Source organism: Triticum aestivum, chromosome 4B (assembly GCF_018294505.1).
Source record: "Triticum aestivum cultivar Chinese Spring chromosome 4B, IWGSC CS RefSeq v2.1, whole genome shotgun sequence".
Taxonomy (NCBI): Eukaryota; Viridiplantae; Streptophyta; class Magnoliopsida; order Poales; family Poaceae; genus Triticum; species Triticum aestivum.
Window position 1 is genome coordinate 103,538,395 of NC_057804.1, and position 12,785 is coordinate 103,551,179.

A 12,785-nucleotide genomic window follows, 5' to 3' on the forward strand; every position below is an offset into this window, starting at 1 on the left:
AGAGACGGAAAACCAATATACTTGCATTTCCTAAGTATAGTAAGATATCTGACCAACTGCCAAGGACCCAAGGTATGGAATTTTTCTTTTCGAGGCAAGTGTAGAATTTTCAAGTAAAAGAACTAGCCATTTGATGTTGAACTACCCTCCCTCCAAAAACCAATAGCCTCTGCCTCACCCCAAAACCCAACCCCGTTGCATTCATTAGGCCGCACCTACTACTGCTGGTGTGCGCTCGCCGGGTACACCTACCAACTAGCCCCCCTCCTACCCCCAAAAGAAAAAAAAACAAAATGGAAAAAAACCACGAAGCGAATAATAATTAAAAAAAAAGAAAGAGAGGGGGGAGGAAGGGAATAGGACAAGCGGCAGTCGAGCAGAAGAAGCGGAGCATACCTACCTACCAAATCCAGGCCTAGGGCTTTGCAACCACTCGCCCCACCTCCCCCCTCTCCTCTCATCGCACCAACTCGGTCAAATGGCCCAGAGGGATCCGCGTCAATGGGGCCCCGCTCCGCTCCACCCCCATCCTCCTCCTCCCCTCCTCCCCGTATAAAACCAACTACCCACCCCCGTCTCCCCTCTCTCTCCTCCTCGCTCTCTCTCAAAAAGCTCGCTCGCTCGCACGCACCACCAACACCACACCGCTCCTCCTTTCCCTCAGACCCACCCACAACCACAACAGCATATATCATCAGTCCGTTACTCGTGTGCGGCGCCGGCGGCATCTCCTCCTGTCTACGTAGGTATCGTATACGTGCCGGCGGCATGGGTAGGTCCCCGTGCTGCGAGAAGGCGCACACCAACAAGGGCGCCTGGACCAAGGAGGAGGACCAGCGCCTCATCGCCTACATCAAGGCCCATGGCGAGGGCTGCTGGAGGTCCCTCCCCAAAGCCGCAGGTATGTGCCGCGCTCATCGGCGACCAAGACGCGTCTAGGTGTACGGCGACGGGTGAATGATGTGTGTGTGTATGCATGGTGCGTGGTGCAGGGCTGCTGCGGTGCGGGAAGAGCTGCAGGCTGCGGTGGATCAACTACCTGAGGCCGGACCTCAAACGGGGGAACTTCACCGAGGAGGAGGACGAGCTCATCATCAAGCTCCACGAGCTGCTCGGCAACAAGTAACAATTCTTGTCCTTCTGATGATGATATATCAGTGGAGATAGATAGATCGATCGATCCACGGACGTACGGCGTTATTTATTTCTTATCGTGTCGGTCTTGCGCTTGTGCTCTCAGGTGGTCGCTCATCGCCGGGAGGCTGCCGGGGAGGACGGACAACGAGATCAAGAACTACTGGAACACGCACATCAAGCGCAAGCTCCTGGCCCGCGGCATGGACCCGCACACCCACCGCCCGCTCAATGCCATCGCGGCGGCCGCCATGCCCGCGCAGCAGCAGCAGCAGCTCCGGGCCGCGCACGAACGCCACTTCGCTGCTGCCACACCCGGTGGCCACCACCTCCAGCCGCAGCAGCAGGATCCCTTCGCGGCTCTCTCCAGCTCAGCCGAACCCGCCTGCAGCCACAGCAGCGACGACGAGCCGGCCGGCTCCGCCACGCCGCCGCCACCGTCGCGACGGCACCTCGGCATCGACCTCAACCTCTCCATCAGCCTCGCGCCCTACCAGCCAGACGACCCAGCGGTGAAACAGGAGGCAGCAACGACGGGGAGCCAGAACAATGCAACAACGTCCACGTCGGCGGTGTGCATGTGCTTGAACCGCCTCGGGTTCCAGGGCGCCGGCGAGGGATGCCGCTGCGGCGGCGCTTCCTCCGTGCCCATGCAGCAGCAGGCCAGCAGCGCGCAGCGCATGTTTAGATTCATCGCACCACTAGAGGGAGGAGGCCAATAGTAGCACTAGTAACAGTAACATTCGGACATATACCTTTTTAACTAAAGCCACACATGGTTAATTATTAATTTAACTCGCTAGCTCTCTGTAACATGTTCATGAGGAAATTAAATCTACTCCCTTTCTATTAATTCGCAGCTAGCATCGGGCCATGCATGCATCATCATCTAGGTGACATAGTTCATGAATAGATCATCAGCCAGCAGCTCCTACCTTCTTTCCTTCATGTCTTTATTAATATTGTCATAGGAAGTTCATCATCTTCCACTAGATCTAATCAAGCATATCCCCAATTTAGGGAAGTTAGGTTCATCATCTAGGGAGTGAGTGATGCATAGTGATGACTGATGAGAGTGGGAGTGAGCGTTATGGTGCTAGCTGGTGGTGGTTATGGGAAGTTAGGTTCTTGGATGTCTGCAGGCTCGCACATGACATGGCCATCCAGTGACATCACTGAATGGTTGAGTTTTCTATGCATAAAAAAGGTTTGTCTTGTAGAGAGGAGAAGGGGAGTGGGCAGCATGTGAGATGCCCATATTTTCTGGTTAGGTAGGTAGGTAGAAGGTATGGGAGAGGTGTTAATGAAGGGGATAAAGTGCCATGGAGGAGGAGGAGGGGAGGGGCATGGACTGAGGAGCTTTTTGGTTAGTTAATGACTTAATGGTCAGAGAGCTTGGCGTGTGCTGTGTCTGGCCTTCTTGGGGGTATGGATGCCGGAGTTGGTGGGCTAATTAGTAATTTAATCATGGACCAGTACTACAGTAATCTAAAGCCAGCTTGTTTTTTGAGGCGGATGGGGGCCAGTCAGGGTATCAGTAGTTTGTTTGGTTTGTCATGTTGCTTCACAGCTATTTGTTCCTTCTCATTCCATGGCAAGGTATTCCAGTTTCCAGCAACACAGGCCATAAATAAGCTTTTGAGCTATCTGGATCTAAGCTGTTTCAACCTAACATAAGTACTTATCCATCTATGCCCACTTATCTAACAATCACGTGTTTATTCCTCTTATACCAATTAATGGCATGTGTAGCCATAAGAGTTTTTTTTTCCCGCGCACCCTGGCTTTGTTCCGCTTCACCGAGTACCCGGTAAAACCAACTCAGCAAACTCGAGCCACTCGGCACAGTTGCGGATTCAGGTAGTGACGCAACTATGTCCGTATCCATTTGTATTAGAGAACGGAAGCATCGAAATGATGCGGGTTTTACAAGACAAAACGGCCAAAACTGAAAGAAAAGGCCCAAAAGAGAAAATTCAGAAGCAGATATTCTCCCGAAACATCCATCTTACTTTCTACGTTAAGAAATATGAGATGTTTTGGATATTTCAATATACAAACTGAAATAAGTGAACAAACACAATGAAACGTGTATATATACATTCAATTCAGAAAAAAGTTACTCCCTTTGTGAACGGAGGGAGTACATTCTAAGATCATTAGATGTCAATTTAGCTAGACAACTGAAAATAAAGGTTAATTCCAGCACAACGTTCCTTTCAAGAAAAAGGGTGATTGTACAAAGAACAATGGTACGTTAGTTCCCTTCTCTTCTGGGCAAGCAAGGCACAATTAGGCCATGTATAATGCCAGGTGCTTAGACAAATATTTAGAAAAATAAACTATTTTTTCTTAAGCAACAGTGCTTATTTGTACAGTGGAGATGCCTAAATAAGCACATGCACTCTATAAATAAACGCTAGTGCTTAAACAAAAACCCTAAGTACTTATCTAAACACCTACCATTGCACATGGCCTTAATGTTGGTATTTGTGTCAAAAAAAGAGTTGAAACATGACAACAGTATTGTTTTAATTCATCATGCTACAATCATAAAAGTTGCAGATTTTATTCTCAAGCCTCATGATTTTGGCGGAAAGGGGAAGGACGGTGTTAATACTAAATTACCTATGCCGCCTCAAAGTTGAAATGCCAAAGTCCTCATGGAATTGCTGACCACCAACTCTCTTTTCTGCATCTACATTCCATCATAATGCTAATCTTGAAACAGAAGCGAAGCACCAGGTAAAACATGTTGGTGATTCTTCCTTTTCTTACCATATGTCACGCCACCTATCTTAATTTGTCCGCACTCAAAACAAGGTCAACAACTAAGAACAACTAGCAGTTGTCTCTTCTGTGTAAAGACGGCAGGTAACTCAGTAAGGCTACGCAATCAAGTGGCTGCACGCCCAAAATGTTCTGAATATTAACTTCCGTAAAACAATGTCTGAATATCAGTACTACGTCGCCGTAGCTTCTGATCCTCATCACTAGGTAAACATAGAGAAAGTCGGGCACAGTGCGTAAATAAAAGAGCTGGGCTTGTCGGATGCATACCTCATTTTCTCTCCAGATGTAAGCCTCTATGCATATGTGATATGGCAAAACAACCAAAAGCTGAAACTAGGAAGTAGCTAGCCAGTATTAGTAGTACACACATCTCCGATATGTGCAACTCCTCACCATTTTTCTGACGTCCCTACTTGAGATCTCAAATTATCATTTTCCATGGTGGAAGTGCGGTCACATGGGAGGAAATATTTTGAAACCTTCATAGATTGGATATGTCCAGGATATCTAGTGCAATCATTTAAAACTGAGGATGCTTAGTCGACTATCTTGAACATGACAAAGCCAAAACGTTCGCTTAACTAAAGCACGCCTGTGGAAAGAGCAGGTTTGTCTTGTCTGGTCAAATCACACGAGCTTATGGCCCCCGCAGAGCCGGGCTCAGCACCAGCAGCATACGGCAATAATTAAGAGCTCTCATGATCTTGGAGATAGGTTTGTTGGGATATGCCTATGAAAACCTGCACACAATCTTGGACATTGGTTGTAGTTGAAATGTGCCTGTGAAAACTTGCACCATTTTGCAATGTAAATAGACAGCAGCGACAAAGTTTCCACAGTCTGAGGGCAGGTGGCTCAACCAATTATGCTCTGGCTCAGAGTTACAGTTGGTCTAAGTTTTCTTGCTGGGAAGAACAAGCACGTAAATGACATGAACCTTCCACCCGATCTTTCTGCTCATCCATGAAAATGCCAAATTCTTACCATAAAGCCTATAACGACTTGTGATCTACTGGCAACATGGAGCCTAGGCAGAACATCATGTTAATGGTGGGGGCCAAATCTGTTCTCATGCCAAGAAATATCTGTGGTTAGGTTACTGAAGATTTATTCTCATTTGACCACCTGAATCTCACAGGGTGGGGCAAAATCCATTCTTACCCCTCATCAACAGTCTCCCAAAAGCGCCACGGATGACGAAACAGTTCCACCCAATAAGTATCCATTCTCTCCTGCCACCGCCAACCAATGCTGCTGCAAACAAACCATCCTGTGTCCCACATCCATATTCTTAGCAGATGATGATCCATCAAGCTCCTCCTGGATAGAGACGAATTTCAGCATCTGGAGGTACTATGTCCACGACCATCGAATCATTTCATCGAGGCAGTCAGCGATGCAAGCACTGCATCGGTTCCTTGGAGTCTTGGGAAGCTTCCTGCGCAAAATAAAAAAAAAAAATGGTGCACAACTCGTCGAACCGCTCAAATAAACCGATCGTAGCCCACATCCGCAAGAAATCTGAATCTTGGGAGAGTGGTCTTCCACTAGCACCAACTTGGGAGAAGAAGATGGTGGTGATGCATGGACAGGGAGAGGACGGAGGCAGCCAAGGGTTTTGGGTGATACATTGGGCGGTGGTAGGCGGGTAGCTGGTGGTTGGTAGCTCGCATGACGTCACCCCCAAAAAGACAGCGGCATGGCTGTGCGCCCTCCAAATTGCCCGTTGCTCCTTCCTTTCCCGTATCATCTCACGCCTTTCCTTTTCAAACGTCAATCTCCATTGGCCTGGGCGAGCTTTTGGTGGCTTTTGGGAAAAGCGTTGCCTTTCGTGGGGGGCTCACCTTCTAGAAGCCCGGGTGACCCCTCCCCACCCGCCAATGACTTCCCCACGAATGGTCAGTGGATGCAGCGTCCGGTTGCAAACTGTCCCCCTCGGTGATCTCCTAGCTCAACGGCAATAGTGCTGAGTCGCCCTGGGGTTTTTCTCCAGAATGAAAGGTGCGTCTGGTACTATACTAGAAAAAAAGTTGGGAACGATGACAGCCTGCCATTTCCTAGTCTTAGCCAGAGCAGAATTCAACAGCTTATCGATTAACTCCGGTCCAGCATAGCAGATCCGACATGCACCTTTCGACTTTTCGACCTTGCGTCCAATCACCATGACCCACACATTGTCCAATGAACGGTCAAGATCCAGGTGGGTAAACTTTGATCAGTGTATAAAATCTTGTCGCCCACATCTCGTGCTCGCTAGTGAGCGGTGACTACCGGTGGTGAGTGGTGATATTTTGTTAAGAGAATGCGAAAAGGTGAGCTTCTTATCCATCTGCCTAACCATCCCAACATCACATTCATATGCTCATGATGCTCATCCCCTTAAGATCTTGTCCCCTTGCCCATGTGTCTTTGTGGGTGGTGCATACCTGGTTATGTAGGCGACATGGACCGTGCTGGGAGTGTGCACAGGCATCCCAGCCACATGAATGCACACATATGTCAGTGGTGCTCCAAGCTACCATGTCCAGTCTGCATCAACTCTTGTTTTGAGGTACCACCAGATAATTATTTCAGAGAGAAGTACCGTGCAGGAGCTTCTGGGGGTATGGTCCACTGTGCGCATCTAAGTTGCAGGTACTTTCACTCTTTCAGTTTCAGAAGTCAATACTTCTTCGATCAAGGCACCAAGCTCTTGATTACAGCGTAAATTTTGATTGATCTTCTTTTAAAGGCAGTCACCGTCAACCGCAAGACCCGAAAACATAGTATCCTGCAGATGGGGGAAGATCCAACCGAAAGGCCAACACTGAGACATTGAAAACTACTTTTGTGGTATTTAGCCAAATCACAACAAGAAAGAACTGTGCAGACTTGATGAAGCTGTTGGATAGTGCGACAACAAAGTGGTAGAAAATGCATTTATGGTTGTTTGAAAATTTATGCTAAGATTAACCATAATCAGCCTACGCAGGTCCCTATCCCTACACCCAGAATGGATTCCTTGTGATGAGTTTAGTATTATACCTTGTTATTTTGTAGTCTCCGAGATAAAGATGTGCAGTCATCTTGCGAGTGTTAATCGATGAACTGCATGCTATGCGTATAAAAGTACAGAAGCTAGTAGTAAAATGTGTACAACATAGTTTTGGTATTCCTGCAATCAAGGTTGAATGCTGACCGATGGTAATAGAGAACGGACGGAACTAAATGGATAGTTTACTACAAGCTTAGTTTAGGATGCAGTTCAGGCCATTTTTACACCGTCATAGAAGGCAGTCTGGCGCGTTGCCTTAGCCTGTTTTCGTGTTTCAGTTTGTGGTCACTGTGGATCCATTTTTTGCAAACTTCCCACTGTATTTCTACAACAGAGTCAATTCAAAGACCACATACTTCAGAAATTAAAGAATCTCTTCAAAAAGAAAACGAAGTAACATAAACTGAAAAGATCAGAGCACTATATTAGGCACATATCTACCTGATATTGTTCTTCTTAAGACTAGAATAGTACTTTATTCATGGCTGCACGCCTGCACTCAAAGATATGGCATAGGTACTCCATTATGGACATTAGAACAATTGGTGAGGTTCTCCCTATCAACAAAGCGAAATGCCCAGCTGATTTGACTGCATGTTAAATTACTCTCAATCTGTTCCGACATGCTGCGCAAATGGCATGAGTGGGGAGACACGTGCTTGGCTGCTTTATTTTATTTTATTTTGGCTTCTGAAAGTCATGGCCACATAAACTTTTTGGATAAATCTGTTTTCTGAAGCAAAAGAGACGAAACGAAGTAAAGATGTTTTGAAATTCATACTACATAGGATAGGGTAGGTTAGGTCTATCGAAGGTTCTATTTCTACCCATGAGAAGGACCTCACAAAACCCAAAAACTAAAGTAGGTGAGATATTGTGGAGGCATGCAGACATGATGCAATGCCCAGTATAGCTTTACCTAACACAACAGTCTGAGCAACTGAAAGATGGTATATGATGTATCTGTAACATCAATGATGAAGAGTGCATTACCCCTTCTAGAATGAGGTAGGTCAGGTGGAAAAAAAAAACATAAGATCTTTGTCATTGCATCACAACCCGCACCTAACAAGAGAGGTAAAAGAAAGATATTATAACCTCCAGTGCACCCACCAGGTCACTTTGGTATGACAGAAAGCATGAAGATAGGGTAAGCTCAATTAATTCGAAACTTCTATGGATCTTTGTCGTTGCATCATATCCAGGCTACCTAACATGCAGATAAAATGAGATTTATTTTCATGTTTCGAGGTATGACATCACTGGAACATTTTTTTCATAATTAATTGCACCATGTTTCTTTCTAACTCATATTTCCAGCTAATGGTGCAGAAGAATAAAAAATCCTAGTTGCATTTCTGTTGTTCAACTTTCAAGCAATACCAACTAGTTAATATAGTAATTAATGTCACTCTGACCTTCCCATGATAGCTCAAGAATAAGGTGAACATCTAAATCATGTACGTGATGACATGACTTTGCACCGGTGAGGTACCTATATTTGTATGACAATATAGACAAGAGGAGCCTCTGTAAATGTTGAAGTTAAGCCTTTTTGTTGAGTTATATAAAGGACTTTCCCTGTTAGAGAAAAGTTATCAAAGAAATAACTGTTTACTGTGACAGAAGCTTAGCTAGATATGTTGAGTTTAAAGGAACAATTTAAAAGTAATCAGTTACATAAAAAAAAGATATGCCATAAGGACAGTATCTCCCAAATGTCCAGTGAAGAGAAAGACTAAGCCAGAACTAGACATATTTCTAGAAATCAATCTTTCTGAAGAAGTCGTCCAAATAACAGGCATGTTGTGATAAATCCTAAAGCATAGGCAAACACAACATTACCTAACACTTGGAGCATCTGGCCGGATGTTCAGAAAAAGATGCCGCTAAATGGAGTGTCCAATTCATGCAGAACAGATTCACACAGGACTACAGGAGATAGACCACATCATGCTCCATTTAGAAGCAAGTACTAACATAACAGTGTTGCTGTGTTGGGCCTTGGACCTGAATCCCAGACCACCATTTAAATCACGTTTCAAATTTGCTGGCCATATACTAGTAAAGAAACAATGAAAACTTGTCCTACATTGCCACTTTAGAATTTGCTCCCTCCTTTCAGGTTTACAAGGCCCACGTCTATTTTAAGGTCAACTTTGACCACAAATTTGGGTAACAAAATATTAATTATATGACATAAAAGGTATACCGTTGAATTCGTATTCGAAAGAAGTTTCAAATGGTATAGTTTGTATGGCACATAACTCATATATTATTGGTCTAATTGATGGTAAACAAATCCGCAAGCTCGAAAAGGGCATACAAATCTAACGAGATTGGAGTTTTCTTTTTTGTGAACTTGGTTTTTCTTGGTTTATATATCTTTATATATTATTATTATAACAACATCGGGTTCGTTTAAATGGGCCGAAGTGGGCTCAATATATGCTCTTTGAGTTCCCTAGAAAAAGTGCGCCAATATGGCTAGAATGACCTACTGCTGAAACAGTTACAAGATCAAAATTTCAATGCACCAAACATGATAGGGGTCTGCTCACAAAACAGCAGATAATCTAAACTGGTATGGAATGAACTATTTGCTAAAAACATACACAGATCCACCTTGATAGGCAATGGACAATATACCTTGCAAAAAATGACTTAAATGATCACTTTTGGATCATACAAATGCCTTTGTTCAGACCAGCATGCTTATCAATGTGTCTTGTGTTCGTGATTGTGGCATCACATTGTCACTTCCAACTTGAGAGGCTGTGCTGATGTCCACCCCTGCAGAGTTGTAAGGAAAATATATGGTCAACATGATTTGAACTGCATGTGCTTATGTAATATATGGGGAAAAAACAGAAACTAGAAATGTCGCCCAATTTTCAGCCTGGCAATAATTAACTATTTCAAAAGATTGTTGTATTCAAGGATACAGATACTTGGAAAGCCACTCTGTGCATGCCAAAAGCTCTTGATGTATTAGAACTCAGGGGTCGTGTAATCTAGGAAAAGCCCTTTCTGAATCCACCCCATAGGAATCTCCAATTAATCTAACAGATTCAAATAGCCAGAGAAAAAAAGTTCCATGCATCTTTAGTTAGCGTCCAACTTGGACAGACTAAAGGTCAGCATTGGTTAGTGACCAAATGCGCGAGTGGGCTGAGAACGAAATAGCAGCATATAAACGCCACTAATAACAGAGGTGTCTCAGGTCCGGGGCAATCCCCCTTTTCGAAAAACAGAGGTGTCTCAGGTGGTACAACCTTCCATGAATGAGGAAACCATGAAGTATCAGAGCGGGCATTCTGATGGCAACTTCAGGCGGCTGAGAGCAAGCCTGGAGCAACAATTTACATATTCTCCCAATAAACCAAAAGCAATTATCATTGACGACAAGACAGCCACTCAGAATCGCAACCACTGATTTCACAAACGAGAATACAATTGCTGCAACACCTACTTGATGGCTGTAAGCCTGCAACTGACCCAAATCCCCTCGAACTATGCCCAAACTGATGCACTGTTCATGTTTTTTCCCCTTTGGTGTTACCTTCCTCGAGTGCAAAACCCAACGACCAGCAACTCGAAGAAGAGCCATTTACATGTTGCACATGCGCACCTACACGTACAGAAACGAAGAAGGTACCAATGGGTCAATACACCAAGCAGGTGCTGGGCATGGGATGATGGGAGGCAGCTCAGGCGCACAGAAACGCAGGCAAAGACGCCAATGGCGAATGGCGAATCAAGTGGCAGTTACGTAAATCACACCGTCCCTGCGCACGACCAAGCCAGGCACGCGAAACCACCCCAAAAACTGCAGCCACGCAAGTTCCCCATCCCCACCGTCTGCTCCGCCGGTTCCAAAAGCCGAAACCTCCGAACCCGACGAGCCCTCCTCGCGGAAACCCCACCGGCCGCCGATCACCTTAGCGGCCAGAGGCATCCGACAAAGCGCATTAACACGGACAAGCTGGAGACGAATCGGAAACACCGGAGCAGCGCGAGCGACTCACCCCCACCAGGAACAGACACTCGATGCGTTCAACGCTCCCGGCGCCGGCTCCTCCCCCATTTCCTCCGCTGCACCAGCCATGAACCGGCGATCGGACCCCTCTCGCGGCGGCGGCGGCGGCGGCGGTGGCGATGACTCTCAAATGGGATCGGAGAAAATTTTGCGGCGGTTTGGTTTTGAGTTGGGCTGGTTTAGCGCGAAACCGGCGGATGACCGGATTCTACTTCTCGCGGCGTGGGTGCCCTAGGATGTGGGGCCCACTTGCCTTTTTCACCTTTGCAAGGAACCGCTTTCTTATTTGCTAACCAAGCGCTAACAATCATCAGAATCACCAACAAGTCCCCCAGGGTTTGGATTGGAAGGCGTTGACAAAATTCTTGGTAGCTTACGAGACAATTTAGCTATTTGGAGCTTTGCGTATGGAAGACACCTCATGGAAAATAGATCTTCCATAATTTTTTGTCATTGTTGATGTCTTTTGTTTGTATTGTTCTATATATGCGTTCTTTATAAAACCATTTAGAGGGCGTGTATAGAGCCTTGCCCGATGAGGCTAGTGTGCAAATTGAATTGTAGTTTTAGTGCGTATTGAGAACTATGTCAACTATGCACGAGAGAATATTGCATTTAGTGGCCGAGCTCCGCCAAATCCTTTATCTTTTTCGTCGAAAATACATTTTCTATGTTTCAAAAATATTTGAGAATACAATAACATATGAAATTTCATGAACATATATGTTTATATGTGATGTACATAAAAAAGACAAATACATAGGTTAAAATGCGTTTCTTTGTCATATTTGGGCCAGATTTTTGTCTTTTTGTGTGGCATGCGAATAATTGTATTATTTGTTGAATCTTTACATGCATGGATATACTTAGAGAATATGAAGATGTATTAGTAGTTTTGTTGCATTTTATAAACTTTTACATGTATTTTTTAATAAACATCATGCAAAGGCTGCAATTCTTTGGAGATCTTTTAAGCAAGGGTTGAACACTACTACCCCTATTTATAAAGCTTTCAACTCAGAGGCATTGTTGAGCAAGTGTAAAAACTTATCTGAGCTAGATGCTCCTTTCAGTAAAGAATAACTTGATGAGGTTGTAGCACACATTCCCACAGATAAAGCTCCTGATCCAGATGGTTTTAATGGTGCCTTTGTCAAGGCCTGTTGGGATATCATTTATGAAGATTTTTGTAAACTCATCCAGGATTTCTATCATGAAAATATCAATCTTCAGAGCATTAATAGTTCCTATATCACTTTGGTTCCTTAGGACAACCCTACCACACCCAATGATTTTAGGCCCATATCTTTGCTCAATTGCTCTATCAAAATTATTACAAAGCATCTGGCACAAATAGGTTATAGAAAATCATTCTTGAGCTTGTGCACATTAACCAGTATGGTTTCTTAAAGGCGAGATTACAAGATTGCTTGGGTTGGAATTTTGAGTACTTGCATCAATGTCATCTCTCCAAGCCAGAAATCATTATTGTCAAGCTAGACTTTGAGAAGGCTTTGATTTAATTGAGCATGAACTCATCCTGGAAATTATGGAGTGAAAGTGCGTTATATCGACTAGAGGGGGGGTGAATAGGCGATTTTTACAAATTCGTCACTAAGGAATTTTTAGGTGAAGAAATTCCTAAACAATGACACACTAGTAGCGGAATAAGTACCCAGGTATAAGCATATCAGAGCAACAGCATAGTCATCATGATGAAATGAAAACAAGCACAGAGTACAGATAGCGTGATAACATGATAAGCAGGCTGAAGACTATGTGACT

The 12,785-nt window shown here is 44.7% G+C and overlaps 1 protein-coding gene and 1 long non-coding RNA gene across 2 annotated transcripts; one reads left to right on the forward strand and one right to left on the reverse strand.

Moving 5' to 3' along the window:
- The first annotated feature begins 581 nt into the window (after nt 1-581).
- Nucleotides 582-1,920, forward strand: LOC123091291 (myb-related protein 308). The gene is made up of 3 exons (XM_044512760.1): nt 582-901; nt 993-1,122; nt 1,241-1,920. The coding sequence occupies exons 1-3, from the start codon at nt 769-771 to the stop codon at nt 1,854-1,856; spliced, it is 879 nt and encodes a 292-aa protein (XP_044368695.1). The 5' UTR covers nt 582-768; the 3' UTR covers nt 1,857-1,920.
- A 7,501-nt stretch (nt 1,921-9,421) lies between these two features.
- Nucleotides 9,422-11,217, reverse strand: LOC123091292 (uncharacterized). The gene is made up of 2 exons (XR_006443021.1): nt 10,990-11,217; nt 9,422-9,754 (listed from the first exon to the last, which is right to left on the reverse strand). It is a non-coding gene; the product is annotated as an uncharacterized lncRNA (long non-coding RNA).
- Between the last annotated feature and the right edge of the window lie 1,568 nt (nt 11,218-12,785).